We start from the raw sequence: 22,756 nt of genomic DNA, 5'->3' as shown, positions 1-22,756 counted from the left end.
CAGGATTGCTTTTAATTTCTTTGAATCAAGTTAAATGTTACCTACATAAATTTTTTTATTGTATGGTACTTTGAAACCTTTGTTAAATGTACTGAATACACTTATTATTACAAATTATTCATTATCATTTTCATTAGTAATATCATTTCATCACCACCTTCATCATACACCAAAAATCAACGACTACGGACTACAAAAGAAATGCAGAAGATGTATTTTATTGGGTTCTAACCCACAAAACAAGACAGAAGATGGAAAAACAGAGGAAGAAAAAAAAATCAAAACATACATGTAAATCACAATGATGACCCATGTACACAAGAAAATTTGCACATGAATTGGAAAGCTGGAACTTTTCAGCAGAATATGAAATGCAACAATTCGAGAATAATTGACTTTGTAATATTTCATATGCAGAGACAGTGTTTCATCTCTCAACTTGGTGATGCCAAAAATGCATACTATTTCAAATGCAGATTAAAGGTGTTCTTGTAAAAAAATACTGTTACAGTAAACACCGATTGAGAGCTCATCATAAAAAACTTCCCGTTTCACAAATTTAGGAAAATATTTTTTTCTTTAATATTAATGTAATAGATTTTATGTGTTTCAGACATAGCGATTACCAAATTCAGACTTGGATATTCTTCTAACATGAAACGACATGGATGGGACTCTACGTGTGAATATATGACATTACAACAATAAAGGATTTCTGTTTTTTAACACAAAATTTCTCACAAGAGTTGTAGATGGTGAATGGCCTGCCACTGCATCCATCTATCAGCCTACTGTATGAAAATAAAAATATATTTCTTTACAAATAACCCTTTCGCTGTAAACTTTTGTAAGATTTGAATTGATCTGAAAAAACAATGACTTACAGAGTCAAACTGAACGCAGATTCTTAGATTTTAATACACTGCAACGACTAAAAGTTGACAATGAACTTTTGTAAAATACCCCTCTCTAACAGAAAGGCCGACTAATTCATCGATTTAGAAATGCTGTATTACCTTGAACCGCTTTACATAGATCATTTTTTAGAACTATCGCAGACATTATGTAACATTGTGTTATAGTAGAGGAGTTTCATTTTAATGAGCAGTTCTATGTGTAATCATTGTCCAATATTTTTTCTATAAAAAACCCTGTCATATTTCACAGAACAAGTGAATGGTCCTGCCACTGCTTCTTGCTATGCAAAATACATATAAAAAATCTTTGGAAGACATTGAACAGCTAAGTTTCACACGTTATAAAAAAAATGGCACAAATGGCTAAGTAGTTATGTTTAGAGTGCCACAAAGCGAGTATTTCTAATACTGCTACGTTATGACACTTTCAGTTGGCAAAAAATAAAACATTTATGCAGCATCTATTACCTCATCCATCTGTTTTAAGGCAGTTACATATATATCAAAATGGCAAAACACCTACATACTCTTACTACATAGTTTGGCAGTTTGAGATTAATGGATTTAGGTTCAAACATGAAGTTAGCTTTTTTTTGTTATTAATTAAAAAAAACATATTGGAAAGTAATTCTAATTGTGTTGTCACAACTATATTGCATCACATCACAAGGTCACAAGAATAGGAAGGGCAATCATCAGTGCATAACCATGAGATCTTCATCTAAAAAAAAATACATGTCAAAGAGATAAATGGAATTGTACAGTGAATGAGAAATGGGATTGTATCAAGCGAGGCATTTCCATTTAAACCAACCATGGCAACAGCTGTGATGTGTCGATCAACTGTAATGACGATTTCAAATAAATGTTTGCACTTTACGAGCAATCCAACTATTACTGTTCCACACGATTGTGCATGAAATATTGCATGCTCAAATAAAAAAACATATCAAAACTCATAGATGAAAAACACATCCTCTAAATTTTATATCCATAGATGATAGAAAAAGATTATGCAGATATACAAATCATTTCCATATGATATCCAAATAATGCACTACAAAAATGAGTGCATTTAGATGAATGAGTCTCATTGTACATACTGCACATTTGATTACATACATATTTCAGAGTTTAGAGTACATGATTTCATAGCATGATTGGATATATCAACACATTACATGCAATATCGTTTGCATATAATTGATAGTATGTAGAATAATATGCATCGTGATAAAGATATATATTTCCCTATAACTGCCAGAGTCCAGCCCACGACCCAGACTAATGAATATTCTTTATCATTGGCAGAATTCCATGAGGAAAAAGCAAAATGAAACAATAAAAAAATAAAGAAATGTCACATGATTACCTTGTGCCAATTGCCTCTTCAGTAAGTAACCATTTCATCCCCAGACACAGACCTACTAATTTACAAAATCATTTTCACCAGCAAAGAATTTCCCACTACATTTGGATTAAACTGTATTAATTTTCATGAAATAAAACTAAGACTTATTCTACATGAAATTAATTCATATTTCAAAACTGAACTCCAAAAAAAAGGAATATCAATTATAACCTTTATTTCTAAACCAAAACAACCTATAAAAGAAAAGCTGAATCTATATATTCAAAGATTAGGAAAGATAAAGAAGACAGAACATACACCATAGATGAAGTGACAAGAGACAACTGTTAGACATATTCCATTCCGTGAAACGAATGCTGTTCCAAGTATGAGAAAATGTTGGAAATAATCCTAAAAACTTCCCCAGAAATGTGTGTTTGCTATCGGCCATTTCATCACCGAGTGAGCTTTACTCACCTACCATTCAATCATGGCCAATTCCTAACTGATATAAGAATAAGCATTTGTTTAATTGATAAGGTACTAAAAGCAACATGAAGTGGATACAGTCATTTCTGGGTACCATGGTTACAGGTCACCCCATCATTTCAAACGGAAAGGAGAACTCTGGTCGTGTAACGGGTCGGTCTGTTGAAAGTGACATAGACTCATGTCGACTACCATCCAAAAGGCAATGGTCCTACCAAGGGTGACACTTCTTATGTCGACGCCCAGATTGGTATTTTCTTTGCAAAGGAGCAAGCCATCATCGTTGCTTATATGAATCTAAGATGCTCATTAAAAGACAATATTGTAAACTTGGAAGCTCAATGGAAAAGGGGAGAACTGCACTTGCCATGATAATCTGGGAAAATTACACTTTTTCACATGAACTTAAGAACAGACTAAGACGGAACATTTCAGGAAGGTCTTACATAGAGGTTCTAGACCTACTCGTATATAACGTAAGGGCATATGCCTAGGATTCATCAGGGATGAAAGTTTGAAAACAAGTCTGTTGTTTTAAAGCTCTTTTATCTATCTCGACCAAGCTTTCAGGTTGGGCAGTGTTTCAGGAGGAAACCAAGCAGAGGCGGGTCCAGCCGGGTATGATGCAATAGTTTTGAGAGGCCGACTATGGTGCAAAAAACAGTCTGGCCCCCGAAATGGCATTGTAGTCAACCTAGTTAGGTCCGCCATTGAACCCAAGGCCATACAAGGTTTGAATCTTGTATGAAAAAAACTGCAGCGGAATAAGGGTCACGCTAGATGCTCGTGGTGAATTTATAAGGCACCTGCGCTGAATATCAGTGCTACTTTTGCCACTGATTGCTTCATTCAGTCACATCCCCCAGCATTTTGGCAATTCCAAAGAAGGATGTAAGTTGGTCTGGAACCTCTATGTGAGATCTACCTGGATTGATTTGTGTCTGATTTCTAGTTCACATAAAATGGTGTAATCCTTCCAAATTATCATTGCGAGAGCAGATTGAGAAGTGAAGTAACAACTTGAAAAAATATATGGGTTGAAAAAAAATAGGGGTCAGACATACAAAAAGGTCGATTTCTTCTTCCTTCTAATATGTGTGTCAGTATCTAGAAAAACATGGGATTTAGAAAGAAAAACACACTGAGCTAGATTTCTTGCTTAGCTCTGAATCTTAAGGACTTGAGGAACTTTTTTCATGGAAAGGGGAAACATACTGCATGAGCACAACTCCAGCCTACTCCTGACTTGCTTATCTAGTTTACTTGCGCGATAGCATTCCAAACCAGACCATCTGAATTAGGAATGCGATCATCACGACGACCATGGATGACTGAGCGGTCTTGATAGCCCCTCCTGTCTTACATTCGATGGCTTCCAAGGATTTGACGTACTCTTCACTGAGCCACTCCAAAGTCGTGTCCTGCTGGCCCACGTCGACGAGCATCTGGGTAGAATCCTTGAAGAGGAGGTCGGTGTCACCGTAGGCCTCGGAATCGAACATCTTGAAGCCTGTGCCGGTGTCGCTGCCGAACTGACTCTACGCAATACAATGAATCAAATCAACGAGGTTGATGAAAGGTAATTAGGTATTCAAAAGTATATATAGATAGGAACATTCCACTAAACAAATAGCGATTTTTTTTCTAAACACTGAGAGGACTGTGCTATTTGAGATGTATCGAGGTCAGGGGGGGGGGGGTATGATGGCTCCCCTTCGAATCTCAGTTCATGGGATCCCGCCAAAGTTTGGCACCCACATTCTTTACCACATTAACTATGAGCCAGTATTAAAAGAATTTTATATAATAATTCAATCATTTATTTATCAATGAAAATCATAATCAAGATTTCTTTATCTTTTTTTTTATAATGGTCAAGGTGCTTATCATCAATATCATAATCATCGCCATCATCACCATCATTATCACCATCATTACCATCATCATCATCACCATCATCATTCTCATCACCATAACCATCGTTCTCATCACCATCATCATCGTGATCATCACCATCACCATCATCATCATCAATATCTCACTACCATCCACCAGCAACAACCTCATTAACATAATAATCATCATCACCATCACTACCATCATCATCGTCAATATCACCATCAACACCACCAGCACATACCTGCCAACCTTTGATAATAAAAAATCAGTATCAAAGTTCTGAGGGCGCCGAGCGGGTGTCCGGTCCGCTCCAACGGTATAGGGACTCTTTGCATTTTCAGCATGTAAAAGTAGAATTTCCCTACACTTTTAAAAGCAAATTTACCCTCATTACCACACCAGAGGATGACCTACATGTAGAGTCTACCTTTATTTATCAATTAAAAATTTAAAAAAGGTCTTTAAAATATCACTTTTGTGACATAAACCACCCAGTTTCATTCAGGTGTGATATATCTATATAGACTTAGGGATAATTTTTCTTGTTCATCAGAGCTCTCTAAAAACTTTGATTTTGAGCATATTTTTGTGAGGCCCTCTATTGGTGGAAAGTGAGATTGATGCAGATCTTCATCTCCACACATTCTATTTTCAATTAGACAAATAAATAATTTCAAGATTTTATGATGAATTTAGATTTAAGTTATCCCTACTGTATTAAAAACTGACAAGCCAAAAAATCAAACATTTATTATCCAGCCTATCAATCATGCATCAAGAGAAAATAAGCCAAACATTGACATTGTCTTATTCATGTTATTTCACCACACAGGGGTTACTGACTGAGGACAGGGTTATATCATAACCTACATTTGATAAGTGCTTGTTGGTAGAAGAAAGCAGATTTTCAACCATGACAAAAACGGAGCCGAAACTAACGGCTGCATGCGCCCGACCCGCACCCACCACTGCACTTGCGGTGCGCCGGTAAAAGACGGGGAGGCTGAGGCGCAGCCACTGGGCGGGCGCCAGGAGTTCAGGCATGGCTTAGGCAAGCGAAGCAAGTAAAGTAGATTTGGCGTTCGGCTCCGAAGGCTCAACCCGAGATCGAAAGTTGATCATCTTTCTTCCTAAAAAAATTGACAATTATTCGAAAAATAAAGTACAGATCAATGTTAAAATTGCGTAGGGATAGATCTAACTTAATTGCGTCGGTACGCGGCCGGGCGGGGGCCGGTGTTCAACGACCTGCCGTTCATATCATCAGCAGACTCAGCGATATACCACTGTAATCACCAACACACTCTAGATATGTATGATACATCACTAACTCACTCCCACACTACAAAATCATCCGGCGACATGGGCAAAAACCTCAAATAAAAAGTGAAATTTTCTTACCTAAATCACCTTGTTTCGCGTCAAAAATATCACCATCGGTGATTCTTAACATCGTAGTTAGGAAACAAGGGGTCTAAAAAGGTTACTCTTTCACGGTTTTTCCGATGTTCGTGGATTATGAAAACATGTCCTCACTAAAAACTGGCTCTTTCGCTAGCCAATGTCAGCCGCCATTTTTTTCCGGAAGTCAACGCTAACGACAACACCTCAAAATGTAGCGCCCTAAGTGCTGCCGTTGCGTGTATGCTCGTTAATTTTCACATGTATTTGCAATGGAACTGCGCACTTAGCAGTGTTCGCGCGCCGTTTAAAGTCGCTCTCTGTGTATATCGTGTAGCTAGCGCATTTGCGTAGCCGTGCGCTCCAGTCGTTTATGCGTTAGTCGCATCTTACAGCCGTGCATGCGTTAGTCGCATTATACAGCCGTTTCAATAATTTCAACACTATATTGATTAACCCAAAAATCAGAATTTTGGTTTTTTGGGGAATTCGGAATGGCGGCTGACATTGGCTAGCGAATGGAGGTCAAAAAATCGGTATAATTCCGCCAAAATCGGAATGGTTGGCAGGTATGCCAGCACCATTGCCTCCACCACCACCGCCACCAACACAGCCATCATCATCAAACACTTTCATCATGCTCATTTTGTTTCCATACCTGACCCTGAAGCAGCAGGTCACGGATCTCTTGCTTCTGTGCATCATCTTTGTCGCTTGAGGTCACCACTGCGTGCGAAGGTACCTTGGCCAGATTGCATGTCAGCCACTGAGATATAGGAGCACGGGAGTTGTCGGCACAAAGAAGTTCGTAATGAGAACTGTTAAGGTTCGTGCTCCAATCCTCTGTGCCCCTGCCATCTGTGTTATCAGGGACAGTGGTGTGCTTCACGAATGCAACGTCCCCAGCCTGCTCGGCCAAGCATCTGCCAAGAACAAAGTGTAAATTCACCATAGGAAAAACATATCTTCAAAGACACGTTGTCCCAACTTCAAAGGAGAATTCAATCAAATTTACCAGCATTTGCAATTCAGGGCCCCGTTGCATAAAAGTAACCATTAAGGTTACTATGCCATCCAAAGGTAACTACCATGGTAACACTCATCAACAACAGCCAATCAAAATCAAGGATTCCATGCAAGTTACCATTGGATGGCAAAGTTACCATAATGGTAACTATTGTGCAATGGGGTCCAGAAATTTGCTTTTTATTATGATTCTTATGATTATAATGTCTCTATGCGCTTATTTCGTCTATCTTTAATCCTCTAAAATTTGTTTTTACCTGAATGCCCCGGCATAGTCGTAGTAGGGTTCATTTGCATTCCGGACGCAAAAATTATTCGCTGTTCCAATGCACAGAGAGCACAAGCTGTTCGGGTTGGTTCCCTCTGGGTCGTACTTGTCCGTTTTAGCTCCCGGTGCACAGCTCCCAGCAGAGAAAAATTCCCCTGTAAATGATTAGAAGACAACTATTACTAGACATGCCAATTCATTTCATCAGCCCACAGAGGTAAGGAGATCACAATGCCAAAACTTGATCTGCTTTTGTGTCTCAAATTGGCAACTATATTACTTTTGTATTCATTTTCATACTTAACAGAATAAAACATTAAAGCCTTCTAAGTTTATTTATTTTCATGTCCATGTCTTTTAATATAGCCCGAGAATTTTCTTTTTCTTTTAAATCAAACATGGAAATGAGTCAAAGTGTGAGAAGGCTGGAACAAAGTGTTGCCACTTAACATTAAGAAAGAGTATTTTTTTTTTTGTGTTAATCATGTTGATAGAGTAAACAATGATTAAGGTAGGAACACAAAATGGTTGGGGCCATGCATGAAGAAAGGTAGCCTTTCCCAACTTGCAGGATGAATTTGCGAAGCCCGAGATTAACAGACCGGACCATTTGTAAACGGTAGCCCCGAGATTCCACAAATAAAACGAGATGTGTCCACAGGAATTGGAGTTGAAGAATCACATGACCCAAAGCGTTTATGTTTTGAACAAGTCAGGCATTTTTCACACTCGCTACGTTATTGATTGGACATTCATGGAAGCAACTGCAGTCCTCTTACCTACAGCCTTGGGGATATCGCAGTTGTTGTCGACGGAGATATGACCGTTGTCGATGAGGTGACCGACTGGCACGTTCCATCCTGATGTTTTGCCGATTCCGGTGTGACACGATTTGCGATCCTGAAGCTCATCCATGCCGAACTGGGTCCCTTTGCGAGCCACGGCCACCGCAAAGTAGCTGGCGTCTGGGTTCTCGCCACCAGAGATGTAGCTCTCTCCCACGATTGGTGCAACATCGTTACCAGCTTCAAAGAGATCGCCTCCGTCAAGGGTCACTACATCAGCATCACCCGCTGAAAAAAAAGGAATCAAGAAATTGCCAATTTGTCCATATAAAGCTACATCTTACTGGAACCCAGTGGAAAGCCACAGTCACAGATTTAGTTATACACGTCTAGGGACAGTGATTTTCCATTTCTAAAAATCGCCTTTTCCGATTCAGAAAATCTCAAATTCCGTTTCAGCATGTCTGAAAACGGAAATTCCGTTTCCCCATAGACTTTGTGTACATGAAAAAGTGACAATTCCGTTTACATAGAAAACCAATACGCAATGAGTAGCGATGTCAAAATGCTAGCGCTGGTCAAAATTTGCATCTACCAATGCACTAACATCGCTTTAAAATCCATTTTTATCGAAGAGATTCGAGCTAAAAAACTATTTAGAGAATTATAATCAACATTAATACATCCTCAGCTTTCATATTATTAGCATTATTTTATGGTTAAATGGGATTTTATCGCTGATTTGGGGACTTTTCGGACATCATTTTTTAGCAGTCGACGACTTCCGCCTATCCGCCATTTTGGATTTGTTGAATCACCGTGATCATGATATTATGACCAAACGCAGAGGGCAGCAACACACAGCCGTATTCTGCCTTATATGCGGACGTAAGTGTAAACTAATTTAGATACGATCGAGTGATGGAGGGGCTCGAGTGTAGTTACGATGTGTTGATTGCCATGATTATTGTAGCAAAGTGAGATCGTGTTTTTCAGTTGATATTCATATTTTGTTGAGGATTTGGGATTGATTTCTGCTGCTATTTTGTGCATTTTGAGAAAAAACTTGTTTTCCGTGAAAAGCCACTTTCCGTTTCAAAAGGCCGATTCCGTGAATTCCGTCCGTTACCCGCGATCGCAGGAAATCACTGTCCCTACACGTCTCTCGGGGTTAACATGAAGGAGTGGCATCACAATAAAGCCCCCCCCCCCTTTCCAAATAAAAAAAGGAAGAGAAACTGTTTGGTTGTACTCAACCAACCGATCCATTATAGTGAGGCTGCCCCATCTTTCTCAACATTTTTAAAAAAATCATAACCCAAACATGTCCAAACGTTGCATCCAAAAGCTGAAGCCTTCAAAATGCTTGAAAAATAGCTCCCAAAGATTTTTTATTTAAATATACAATATAAATAGTTACCAATATTTACATTTTCTATTATTATTTTTTTCACATCTGTACATGAAGAAGACATAATAATAATTTAAAAGATAATCCAGACCAACCCCATTTTTTTTACAAATCAAATTTGTGGGACGGTAGGGGTGGGTGCTTAGGACAAGACTTACAGACATGCATCATGAAACAAGTTAAAGAGCGCTAGCTCATGAACTCACCAATGACCCTATCCACGCAATGTCCTTTGCTCATCTCCTCGTAGCATGAGATCTGAGGACTCCAGCCTTCTCCCTTGAAGGCAGCGCTCATGTCACGGCATTTCTGAGTTTCGACAGCCGATGTGGTGCACCATCTGAGAGAGCCTTCTGGACACATCTTCAGACCTGGAGAGAATGGAATGAAATATATAGACACTGGGTGATTTCAAGTTTGGTGTTGGTGTAAGAAGCACAATTGATTGCTTCCCTAGCTTCAAAACCTATTCTTAATTAAAAAAAAAAAAATATCCAGATCACAATATTGACATCTCAACACCTGGTGCAATTTGTCCCTGTACCTGCATTGTAAGTTAAGTGCTAATTGCCATTAAAACTGACCTAACAGCCAACAACATGTCAACACTAAATTTAAAATCACCCACTCAGTGTGTGTGTGTGTTTGTAGATAAGAGAGAGAGGGGAATATCTAACTTTCATTTTACTACATGCATCTCTGTGTGCTTATTCCAAGGTTGGCAATTTCCCGGGAAATTTAGGTATTTCCGCGCCCAGGTGATTTTGGAAATACTGGGGAAAAAGTTGTAAATGCTGGGAAGTTCTTTAAGACATACAGGGAGGCACAGGAACATGCTTGAGAAACACCTGGGCAATACCTGAAAACATTCCAAGGAGTATATTTTGTAGCAATTCCCTGTATTTCCAACTGTATTTTTCCAACTGCAACGATTGGAAACCAATTTGGCCTGACTCCAAAACAAGGGCTTGCAATTATCCAAAAATGTTAAATTAGTATTCTTACAGTAAATTTGAACCTCAAATGAAGAGGTTCTTTTCATTCACATTCTCAGACAAACAAGCAAAATACAGTTTGTTCCAAAATCGGATTGTGGACCAGTCGTAAGGTGTGCGAAAGCCTTTATATGGGGAGGGGGGTGGGGGTGGGGGTTGGGGAGGGTAACTCACCATCAATAGTATCAGCATAGGTCCCCAGGTAAGTCCTGTAGGTCAAACCGGTCTCAAGGTTGGCTAGATTCTGGGCTGAATCCTTGAAGAGCAAGTCATGGCCGTTATAATCGGTAGAATCAAACATCTTGAATCCATTCTGATTGTTGTCGTCTCCAAACAAATCCTAGATTTCATAAGAAAAAAACAAAAAAACAATAAAATGAAGCTACTCTTCATAGTGTACTCAAATTTTCAAATAATTTTGATTTATTTCTTTTAAAACTCAAGTCCACCACAGGAAAATGTTAATTTGAATAAATAGAGAAAAATCAAACTAGCATAACGCTGAAAAATCCATCAAAATCAGATATAAAATAAGAAAGTTATGACATTTTAAAGTTTCGCTTTTTTTCAAAAAAAGTGATATGCACAACTCAGTGACATGCAAATGAGACAGTCGATGATGTCCCTCACTATTTTTTTGGTTTTTTCTTGTTTGAATTTTGAATATACAATACTTCATTTTTTACAAATTTGACAATATGGACCAACTTGACTGAACTATACATATAGTATTAAGCAATGCTAATTCGATATGTTCAGGGAGGAATTATTGTTGTTTCACTTGACAATCGGGAGAAAATTAGAATATTTCAAATTTCATGTATTAAAATACAAAAGAAAGAGTGGATGATGTCATCAGTCTCCTCATTTGCATACCGACCTGATGTGCATATAAATGTTTTGTGAAATTAAGCGAAACTTTATGTCATAACTTTCTTATTTTACATCTGATTATGATGAAATTTTCAGTGTTATGTTTTTTGGATTTTTCTCTTTTTATTCAAATCAACTTTTTGTTAGGGTGGACTTGTCCTTTAAATATATAATTTGATATCATGATTAGAGGCCTGATTCATAAACTACGGCAACGTTTTCATCATGTGCCAACTACATGTACCATGGAAACCGTGATTGTGGTTAGTTAATTAGCCAGGATTCCTAGCTTTTCAAGGAAAACAAAATTCCCTGACATTTCCCTCAGTTTTCCCTGATGAAGTTTAAAGATTCCATGATAATTATTTAAACCCATTCCCAATTTCGCATGTTTTCTAAGTTGTTGCAGTGAATTACATGTAAAAAAAACACTAAAAAACCACCCTAACCAGTCATTCAATGGATGTTGTTTTGATATGCAACAAAATATAACAGTGTCTGACTGACTACCGTGCTTTCGACACTTGGGCCAATCAAAATTCCCTTACTTTTTCCTCAATTGAGGCATTTTCCCTGATTTGAGGTATTAAAAAAAATCAAATTCCCTTTTTTTTCTGTGACTGGAAAAAAGTATAATTTTCCCTGATTTCACTGATGGGCTGGGAACCCTGATTAGCCCTGTTACCATGATACTAGTTACAATAATGACAAAGTTACATAGTTGTAGCTCTTTTATGAAATGGATCCAAGAGCTTAACTTCATCTTCAAATTTTTTTCTTGTGAGAATTTCAACAATTGACAGTAGGGAAATATCCTGTCCAGGTGAAATTCAATGTTATTAAATATCTTTAAAAAATACTTGGTCAAGCAATATTATAAGATTTCATAGCAAATGGCATCAAATTTTTGTTTCAAACTTCTTGGCAAGAATGCACAAAAGTGGTTTTGAATTTGAGGTTTGAAACCAGGCACGTTTTACATGTATGTAGATTTCATGCTCAATAATAATTCAGCATGACAAACTCACCACAGCTTGTCTGAGGACTTTCTGGAAAGCCTCAATCTGTGCACCTGTTGTCCTTGGTGATGTCACAATAGCATGGGCTGGAGACTGAATAAAAAGAACACCCATTTTGTCTACTATTAATTTGGCCTAGTTTCCATTTGGCACACACTACACATTCTGGCCTGTATTCTGAACTCGGGTTTAAATCAAACCCTGGTTTAAACTTGCGGTTTAACTATGGACAGCCAATTGGGGCACAATTCCTCAACAGTACACATTCCATTTATTATATAATATGATACCCAATTTGTTCATAATTGTCTGGAAATGATACCTGAAATATTTTTCTTCATTATAAAAGCAAAAGGAAACAAAATAGGTAACATAAGAAATATACAATATAAACAGAATATTTGAATTCTTGGCTCCCTTTTTAGAAGGCTTTTTTTTTAATTTTAGCACAGAGTTAGACCGTGGTCGAAGTTAAACCTGACTTCAGAATACGAGCCTCGAATTTGACGTAATGCCCCGCTTGGTCTACTTTCAACTTTGTCTACTTTATTAGTATGATCCACTTTATCAAATAAAATTTGATTGAATAAAGGGGAATCCTACCCACATAAATAGTTATTTTTAGAGGAAAGAGAAATATCAGACAAGTTGATTCAAGAATGTTTCAACAATATCGGACAAACAATAAAGGAAGTTAAATATGAAAGTTTAAAAGTTTTAAAAATTGGTAATCACTATACCCGTGGAGATTTCAAATTGGCCACATTTTTTTGTGATGTAAGGCAAGGACTACCCTTCCACTAACTCTAATATACAAAATGGCTAAAATGTCATTTTTTTCAAAAAGTTTTAATTCAAATTATATTTTTATTTCATGTGGAATAAAACAATATGCTACCTGGATTAGTAACCCATGGAATAGGTACTCACTCACCCAGTTGCAAATTTGAAATTTACATAGTCTTTAGGGATCTCAATTTCAAAGCACCCATATTTGCTTGTCTGATATCTTTCAAACTTTCACCATTCTCACGGAAGAGTTTTACGGTACACCATGTGTAAAGTCCTGTAAGGATGGAGATGGGAAAAGTGGATAGAACTGGAGGTGAATTGGAAAGGCGAGAAAGTGGAGGTTTGAAAGTAGTGTAGTCCTTGTAAGGACTGTTAACCAGAAGGAGAGGAAAGCTGAGAAGTAGGCAGGCTTGAGTAGGTGAGAGAAGGCTGGCTTGAGTCTGCCATCTACCAGCTTTCCACTCCTTCTGGTTTACAGTCCTTTAAAAGACTGCACTCATTTCAAAAAGAATATTCTATTTTCCAACCTCCACTTTCTTGCCTTTCCAATTCACCTCCAATTCTATCCAATATTCCTATCTCCGTCCCTCTAGGACTTTACACATGGTGTACCGTAAACCTCGTCCACGATTGCTCATACCACCATTCAAACCTTCAAAGATCTTCTTTCGCTGTTCCGTTTCATTTATTTTTCTCCTTTCCAACATTTTATATGACCAAGGTTGGATTCCCCTTTAACAGTTCATGTAATTATGTAGGACACTGGCGGATCCAGGGGGGGGGGGGGTGATACAGCCAGCCCGTGCCCCTGAAAGTGAAGACCTTTTTTTTTGCTTGTAAATTTTTTTCATGGACGAAATGTCCTTATATTTTGGTTGAAACCCTTTCTTTTTTTTTGCTTGTAAAATTTCAAAAATGTGCCCCCCCCCCCTTTTGAAAATTCTGGATCCGCCTTTGATGTAGGACTACATGTACATGTACGTGTTGTAGATGAAATGGGTATGGCATAACTGGAAAGTAGACATGTTAAATGGCCATTAGACCTAGTTGATTGTAGACCAACAAGGATTAGATCACGTGGGATGGGACAAAACGGAAAGTAGAGAAAGAGGGCGCAGAACAAGTGGCAACGGTAATCTCACATATACATGGAGACCCATAAATTTGTGTTAGGTTTAACACCCTAACAACATCATACCATGGACATAACAATAACAAATCATACCATCTCCATTTCCAGACTTTTGGTCTACCCCACATCTGTTTCTCACACCTATATCACAATTCCCTCCCTAAAAATCTCACACCACTTTCTTTTTAAATTAGCATCTCTGTACCATGGACTCCCATAGCTCTCTGTCTGTGCCAAATAAAAGCATTCACAGTACATAAGTGAATCTAGTCTCACTTCTTCAGACTCTGCATTATGCAATATACATGGAAACCAAGTGTCTGTGCCTGCAGACTAGGTCCAAAGCTTCATGAGCATTAGTTTACAAAACTCTAACAAGTTGCTCTCATACATGTATACCATTTCATAGCATACATGTAGTTTGGGGATGCGTACCTTGGCAAGGTTACAGTTCTCGGCCTGGTCCAATGTAGATTGTGTCCCATCAGGACACAGGATCCTGAAGTCTGCCGAACTCAAGCCTTGGTTCCAGGTATCCTGTCCATTGCCGTCCGTGTTTTCAATAACTGTTGCAGGCTTGATGAAGGCTACGTCTCCGTCACCCTCGGCGAGGCACCTGCATTGACAGACAGTGGATGGGAGGAAGAGCATGTGGTTTTATTCAGGGCTATTTGCACCAGGGCCGTCTAACAAAGGGTTGCGATTGATCCGATCGACCACAACCATGGAAAGCCAGCATAGTCATCTTCTAGAATGCATGTTTGTTCTAAATGTTTTTGAGATATACACCCATAGTCTCATACATTCATGGTTGTCTTGACAATTCAGTGTGCTTTCTCTTTGTTAACAAAGGGACATTGTGTGAATTTCTGGGAGGAAAAATTATGACAACGATGGATTTCCATATCGTTGATGAAGATTGGATCAATCACAACTCTTTGTAAGACGGGATCCCGGGCTCATGGGGATCACAGAAAGAGTTACAATCATCAAACACAACTCTTCATATCAATAGCAAGTTGATTTACAACCGATCAAAACAATTCATCAAGAACCTGTGTCTAATTTTTTTTTTTCAGGTGCCTTTGAACAAATCTCTTCCTTTACAAGGGTGTGGCAATTATTACTGATCGAATGATCTAGATTCAACTCGTATTGTTTGAACACCTGGGAGTGAGTCACTAAAATCAATAAGAAATGGTTGGCAAGTGAGAAGAGTATTGAATGAACCTATTCCACTAAAGAAGAGAGTCCCTATTTTTGAGACTTCAAAATGTATGAACAGTGCACAAAGGAACAAAGGTCTTCGATAACTGTTTGACTGAGTTATATTGCTCACAGTTTCACAATGGAGTAGCTCTTAATATAATGTAGCTTACCAATGACTGATAATACTAACTTCTTCAAAAATCAAATACAACCTTGGACCTTACAGTATGTCACCAAATCCATTGTTATTATTTCAAACCCAAGCAACCTCTTTTCACTGCTTAAAGACCTTGACCAACTAAGCTGAACAAATATTTCACATACCAGACAATCATTTATATCACTGAGAAAGGGAATTTCTATAATGAAAAAACAAAATGAAAATCCATATTTTATTATTCGTATAGACATGAAATGAAATACTCCGAAAATTTGCTTTGCCAAATTGATCACGGGCCCGATAGTTTACAGTTTAATTTCACTCCATAAGCACAAGGCTAGCACTTCAGTCTTGCCAAACAAAATATTTTCTGAAGGGTTCTTATCTTCTTTTTGAGCATCTCCTTTCCATAAAGGGCATTTGATCAACTTAAAGGAGAATGAAACCCTTGAAACTAGCTCAATCCATATCAAAGAGAAAAATCAAAGAAACATATTGTTGAAAGTTTGAGGAAGATTGAATGAATAATAAGAAAGTTATGAGCATTTGAATATTGAGATCACTAGTGCCATGTAGATCCTCCCATCGGCAATGCGACCAAGATCTGTGATATCACACACGTACAACTCCCTCATTACTTTAGTACTTATTTCACTTATATTCTCACTTTTATAGAGTCTATCACAAGGTTAGGTGTTTTCTTTATGAGATGACAAGTACAGAGGTTTCACAACATTATATCATTGATGAATCGTTTGTCATATGATTAGAATGAGCAAAAAGAGATGTTTTGGGGTATATTTTCAGTGTCCGAATGGGAGAGTTGTACGTGTGTGACATCACAGATCTTGGTCGCATTGCCAATGGGAGGATCTCCATAGCATTAGTGATCTCGACATTCAAATGCTCATAACTCTTTTATTGCTAGTCCTATTTTACTCAAAGTTTTGTTGATCTTATTCTTTGATTTTTCTGCTTTCACAAAAGCTAACTTGCTCCAAGAGTTTCATTCTCCTTTAATAAAGATACATATCACACAGGCAGAACAATCCCAATGGATTTTTTTTAAACATAAGATTGAAGTTCGATTTTGTTTAGCCATTAATTTATTTTGAAAAACTATTTTAATAAACGGGTAGTAGGTTTAAATGGTTGTGAGGTCTGAATTCAGATAGACTAATCAAAGTCTATGATGTAATAGCTTGGGTATTTGAACTCTGGTGCAATTTTCAAACAACATGCAGTATCACAAAGTGCCTTTGATTGACTATCGGTCAGGGATTAAGAACAAAGTTCACGACAAGCTCCTTATCATATTGCTCTTTTCTCATTGTTCATGCTAACAATGGCTTCACATGTCAAAATTCAAAATTCAAGAGCCTGTTATCACAAAAATTGTAGAGATTGTTCTGAACACTAAATGCTGAAATAGAACCATTGTCTAATTTATCATGATAGCGGTTACGTGTTCTGTTTGCAAATGGGCTTATGGTTACATGAAATTTGCTCCTGCGACAATCTGCACATGAAGCCAACCATAAAACCTAACCTCCAAAGCTAAATAAACCCTAATCCTTATCTCTATGTTATTCTGAACCAAAAATTCTATTAAAATCCTAACTCTAATCCTATGCCCTCTGAGATATTAAAACCGGAGCAATTGTCATAGGAGCAAATGTTGTGTCACCGGGCTTATACATGTATTAACAGTGCTGCCACAGGATTGTCCTTGACAAATATGTGCACAGATTACCAAGGAAGCTGCACAGACTGATAAACTGAAAAACAAATAAAGCTGGGGAGACTGCCTACTTGCCAATTTAGACTTACAGTGAATATACCCAGGAAATTTTATTTAATAGTACAGTTAGGATTGTAATACAGTTTTTGGTTGAGAATAATGTACATGTAAAGATAAGGATTAGGGTATATTTAGTTTTGGAGGTAGGTTTACATGCTTGGCTTAACATGCAGGTATTCCATCAGGGCAATGGTTGCTGGAGCAAAATTCAAGAGACCTATTTTGATGATGATGATTATGATAATGTTACTGTTGATCATGATGATGGTGGTTACATTGATGATAACTATGATGATGACGATGAATATGATGATCATAATCATGATGATAATAATGATGATGATTATGACTATGACGATGTTGATCATGATGTTGGTGATGGTAGTGTTGATGCTGATGATTATGATGGTGATGACGACGACGATGACGATGAGGATAATGAAAATGACAGTGGTACTGATTATCAAATGTATTCAATGATTACAAAGCAGCAATGAATACAAATACTGTATAGGAATTAAATGTTGGAACAATAAGGTAATAAATACAATCACATAGGTACTAATATTTGCTTTGTAGGCATGATATTTCCCTCTGAAAAAAAATCTGAAATATAGCCAAGGGTCGCTAAGTCACCGACAGAGCCTGAGGCGCCCCAGTGGGGGTTACAAACTCTTGCATAGAAAAGAAAATTGAAAGCGATTTTTCAAGGTGAGTCTGCATGATAGTTTTATCATTTGACTTATAATAAAAAGCAGTAAAAATTCGCATAAGAATGTTCTTGGGCAAAGGATATCACATTAAACGCGTTGTGGCCCAGTGGATTAGTCTCCGGACTTTGAAACAGAGGGTCGTGGGTTCGAATCCCAGCCATGGCGTAATTTCCTTCAGCAAGAAACTGATTCACAATGTGCTGCACTCAACCCAGGTGAGGTAAATGGGTACTGGTAGGAAGTAATTGTGTGCGCTGTGAACGCCTAGCTTAGCCGGGTAATATAGGAGCGCCTTGAGCACCTAACAAGGTGGATATGTACACAATATGAATATCCTATATTATTATCATTTTAAAAAAAAATCAGAAAAAATGTTTTAAAAATCGCAATTCCGATTTCAGTCGGGAGAATATCATGCCTGGTTTTGTGTATGCGGTTTGTCAACCACAGTCGACACATTCAAGCCAGCACTGGTGACAGTAATGGACCGTAGCTGAGAAAAAGCTGACCAACCTGAAAGCACCAGCATAGCTCTGGTACAGCTCGGTTGAATCAGGGGGACATCGGGGGTCGGTGCAAATACCGCAGAGATTTGGAGGGTTCTGCCCGTAAGGATCGTTCCTATCGGAGTAGGCACCTGGGTATTTTCAAAGAAAGACAGGCAAATATCAAAAGTGTGATTCAAGTAATCAGTAGGTGAAAATATTCATTAACACATTTTTAACAAATATCTATAAAAAAAATGCCTAAACATTAATTTCCTGTGTACGTTATCACTTCTTTTCATATTTTTGTTTTTAAATATTTTTTTTCAATTAACTTTATTTACATGTATTTTAACGGGCAAAAAGTATTCATGCATGTACAGGACTTTCGATTGAAATTTGCATTGATTTTGTACACATAATCCTGTGTCTTTTAAAAGCAATTTGGAGGTTGACATGCATGCACTAAGTCACACAGCATCCTTAACAGTGTATCCGATTTTCACAAAAAAATGATCCCAAAAGAAGCAGAAGACTTGAAAATAAAGTGCCAGTAAGCGAAGCAGTCACAAAATTTTGCAGGGCCAGAGGGCATAGTCACAAAATTAATTGATTTTTGTCAACCCCCCCCCCCCCCATACAGTGTGCTATAACGTATTAGTATCCATGCAAATCACACACAAATTTTGCTCTTTTAAATGAAATTACACAAAACATATCAACAAAGTAGGGCAGCAAGGGATTTTGAAAGTCAACTACATGTATTATGTCAGACGTGAGAGAGGTTCAAACTACTTTCAATTAGAACACGCAAAATCTGTGTTCTTCGGTAACATGTCACAAGAACATGAAAAATCAATGATCGTGAAAAAGTAAGAAAAAAAAGAAAAGAACCTGAAATAGAGAAAGGTTCCTAACCTGGGGCACAGCTTTGGTTGAAGAACCGAGACACAGCAGTGATGTCATCCCCGCAGTCCGTGGGCGTCATGTAGCCTTGTTCCAAGAGGAAACCAACAGGAATGTTCCAGCCAGCGGTCCTCCTGACGCCCGTATGGCAGGAATTCTTCCCCTCTAGGTTACTGAGTCTTAGATCAGTAGAAGTGGCTTTGACGACGGCGATACCGGAGTATGTGTCTGGAAGGGGTTATAGTGAAAGTAGTGGTTGATGATACTTGTAATGATAACATACGTAGTTATCCAGCAGGCGCGGATCTAGGGGGTGGGGGAGGTGCGGGCGCATCCCGTAAAATCTGAAAATATAATGGGGCACCCCATAGAATGCGTTCATTGCGCAACCGGTAAAGAAGGCATGATACCCCCCCCCTTTTTTTTTTAGCTTGTCCAGTTTTTCGGCAGACAAAATTACTGATGCCCCCATCTTTGGGGCTTGGAAAAATTTTCGGACATATTCACACTCTCTCTAACTCTACAGATGGTCGACTACATTTTGCTGTATAAAACCCTTATTTGATAAAGTACTTAGGAATATGCAGCCTACAGTCTCTGGCATCGACTTGTGCACAGAAGGTAGGTCTCATTTGTGCTAGTCTTATGTAAAGACCACCTTATTGATTACAGTTTCAACTAAGGTCTGTGCCTGCAGACTAATAATAATAATAGCCAATTTTTATAAAGCGCTTTTCCCAGAATGGCTCAAAGCGCGTTACAGCATATTATTACCCCGGTCATTGGATTCATTTCAATCCCGCACGAAAAGTGCACAATTTCCACTCCCTGGGGAGCATTCCTTGCAATCATCGCAGCCTCATTATGGCGCTGGCAAAATCAAACATACAATAACGTTCGCATCCTACCGGGTACCCATTTAGCACCTGGGTCGAGAGTGGCAAAGTGTGGATTAACGCCTTGCCAAAGGACGCTAAACCGCGGTGGGATTCGAACACACGACCCTCTGTTTACAAGGTGAGAGTCAGAACCACTACACCACGGCTCTTCCACCAGACTAGGCAGACCTTTGAGACAAAATATGGATCATCTGTCTATTATATATACCTTGTGCATACACTTCCTGTACAACAGGAACTAGATCAAACTCCTTTCCAGCGAGATAAATATCTCCTCCATCGAGGGTGATTAGATTGGCTTGTTCGTCTAGAACTTTCTGCATACAATCCTGAACAAACAAAAAAGAAAAGAAAAATATTTTAAAAGTGAGTGACAATGCAATACATAAATATATTTGTTACAAGAAAAGAATATATTCTTCTACTATTTCGATGAAGTGTATCTTTTCAAACCCCCCCCCCCCCAAAAAAAGAAAAGTTCAACGTTTTCCGGTCAGGCCTGATTTTTACACAGAGCACACAAATTGATATACAATAAAATTCTTGTTTATTGCATTAGTATCCTAGTTCAATGCTTACAAAATATACATGTATAAAAATACAAAATAAATGAAATCATAAAATTAGCAATCAAATTATTGCATTGGTAAGGACAGTGAGTTTTTCTTTCCGGCTGTTTGCTGGTAAAATCCAACAGAAAATCCATTTTGGTTTTCACTTTTCATATAAATCATCAAATTATACCTTTGCTAAAATCAGAATTCATGATTTTGACATGTTCATTTAGAGAATTGGGAATGACTCTTTTTTTAATGAGACTGGACAATCACTGTCCATACATAAAATATCATTGTTCAGTGTTGAGAAAATATTTTTTCTTCACACTGGCACAATTACAGAATTTTGGGGGCTATATTTTCATTTGACGGATAACCGTTTATTGCACAATGAGCAATTATGCATAAATGAAAATATCATTTCATATATTCTGTCATACTATGTAACAACTAACATACTGATTTTCTTGGGAGTATTGTTTGTGGTAGATATTGGGGCGATTTTTCAAAAGGACACCCAAAAGCATAAAATTATGGGAATTTTTAGGGACGATATAGGCTGCCACGATGGTGAAATACCCCCATCCTGGCATTGGCCATCACCGTCATGTATTTCATACTCATGTATACCCATATGACATACAACCATCAATGGCTGTTCTTCTAATTGAATGCAAATTGCTCCCCAAGGCCTCAAATAAATCAGACACAGACTGCAGAGAAGCATATGGTAAAATAATATGATTTTTACAAAAAATATCAAACAACCTAGCACCTGCTGTAAAACTATTTTATCTAAAAGGCATATGGCCATTGAACATATGGTGGGGTGTTGTTAGTTTGCAAGCACAGATTCATATTTCACACTTTAACCAATTATACCATGAGTGAAGATATATACTGTAAAAGTGGAAATTTTCGCGGATTTCAAGGCAAGATCGGCGAGCGCGAATTTAAAAACATGCGAAACATTAATGCAAGTTTCAAACCGCGGTTCAATTGCGTGTATATAAATTTTGGCAAAGAGACTGCATAATTTGACCTATAGAGGGCGACATTTAAGCAAGCAAGCTTGAGCTCCAAAATCACACGCATCGCGAGAATTTGTTCCAAAGCAATGCGATCATTTTTTTAACAGTTGCAGATCGGTATTTAAGTTATGATTTTGGTTGATTCAATATAAATTGTTTCTGCTGTTTGACTTTGATTGGTGAGTGTTCAGATCTGTTTAGTCTTTAAGAAGACGTTGGGTCGATCGCCCAGGTTTGATTGATCCCATGCACTTTGAATAGCCGTAATCCCCCCGGTCCTTACCCGGTGCTCGCCCGACCATACCAGGCCAGCAGCGCCTCCGTTTTACCTTCCCCGATATCCGCCCCGCAAAGAAATGTTGCGCCAAATGTCACAAAAGCTCATGATTGGATCAAAACAATGCTGAATTACGCCGCTTTAGAGCTAGAATTATGATCAGAAAATACAATTTCGTCGCTGAAATATTAATTAAAACCATTCACAGATGGGGAAGAAGTGACTTTGTGATTATGGAGTGTGCAGCGCGAATTCAAGAACCTGTGAATATGTTTCGAAGCCGCCAAGCGCGAAAAATTGATCCCGCGAAAATAACAGCGTTTACAGTAGATGCTAAAGGCTCTGTCTGTGTCAAATGAG

General features: G+C 38.1%; 1 protein-coding gene across 2 annotated transcripts; it reads right to left on the bottom strand.

The window, feature by feature from the left end:
• Positions 1 to 202: 202 nt before the first annotated feature.
• Positions 203 to 20,859, bottom strand: LOC129280808 (melanotransferrin-like). Of its 2 annotated transcripts, XR_010296211.1 has the most exons (12): positions 20,740 to 20,859; positions 19,645 to 19,860; positions 18,755 to 18,878; positions 14,794 to 14,974; positions 12,444 to 12,527; positions 10,717 to 10,882; positions 9,754 to 9,918; positions 8,131 to 8,424; positions 7,341 to 7,506; positions 6,716 to 6,980; positions 3,683 to 4,295; positions 203 to 3,218 (listed from the first exon to the last, which is right to left on the bottom strand). XR_010296211.1 is itself a non-coding variant. In XM_064111901.1 (11 exons), the coding sequence occupies exons 1-11, from the start codon at positions 20,852 to 20,854 to the stop codon at positions 4,017 to 4,019; spliced, it is 2,055 nt and encodes a 684-aa protein (XP_063967971.1). In that variant the 5' UTR covers positions 20,855 to 20,859; the 3' UTR covers positions 203 to 4,016. The 2 variants fall into 2 exon arrangements, 1 of the variants encoding a protein (XP_063967971.1); XM_064111901.1 differs by having other exon boundaries at positions 203 to 4,295.
• Between the last annotated feature and the right edge of the window lie 1,897 nt (positions 20,860 to 22,756).

The sequence above is a fragment of the Lytechinus pictus genome, chromosome 17, assembly GCF_037042905.1.
Source record: "Lytechinus pictus isolate F3 Inbred chromosome 17, Lp3.0, whole genome shotgun sequence".
NCBI classification, from domain to species: domain Eukaryota; kingdom Metazoa; phylum Echinodermata; class Echinoidea; order Temnopleuroida; family Toxopneustidae; genus Lytechinus; species Lytechinus pictus.
This window is presented reverse-complemented; position numbering and strand designations above follow the sequence as displayed.

Bases quoted from the DNA above. Each gene is read 5' to 3' on its own strand.
- LOC129280808 (XM_064111901.1), bottom strand. From the start codon at position 20,854: ATGCAGAAAGTTCTAGACGAACAAGCCAATCTAATCACCCTCGATGGA. The intron at 19,861-20,739 runs GTATATATAATA...AACCCCTTCCAG, and splicing joins ACAGGAAGTGTATGCACAAG to ACACATACTCCGGTATCGCC. The intron at 8,425-9,753 runs GTGAGTTCATGA...CTTTTTTTTCAG, and splicing joins TTGCGTGGATAGGGTCATTG to CGGGTGATGCTGATGTAGTG.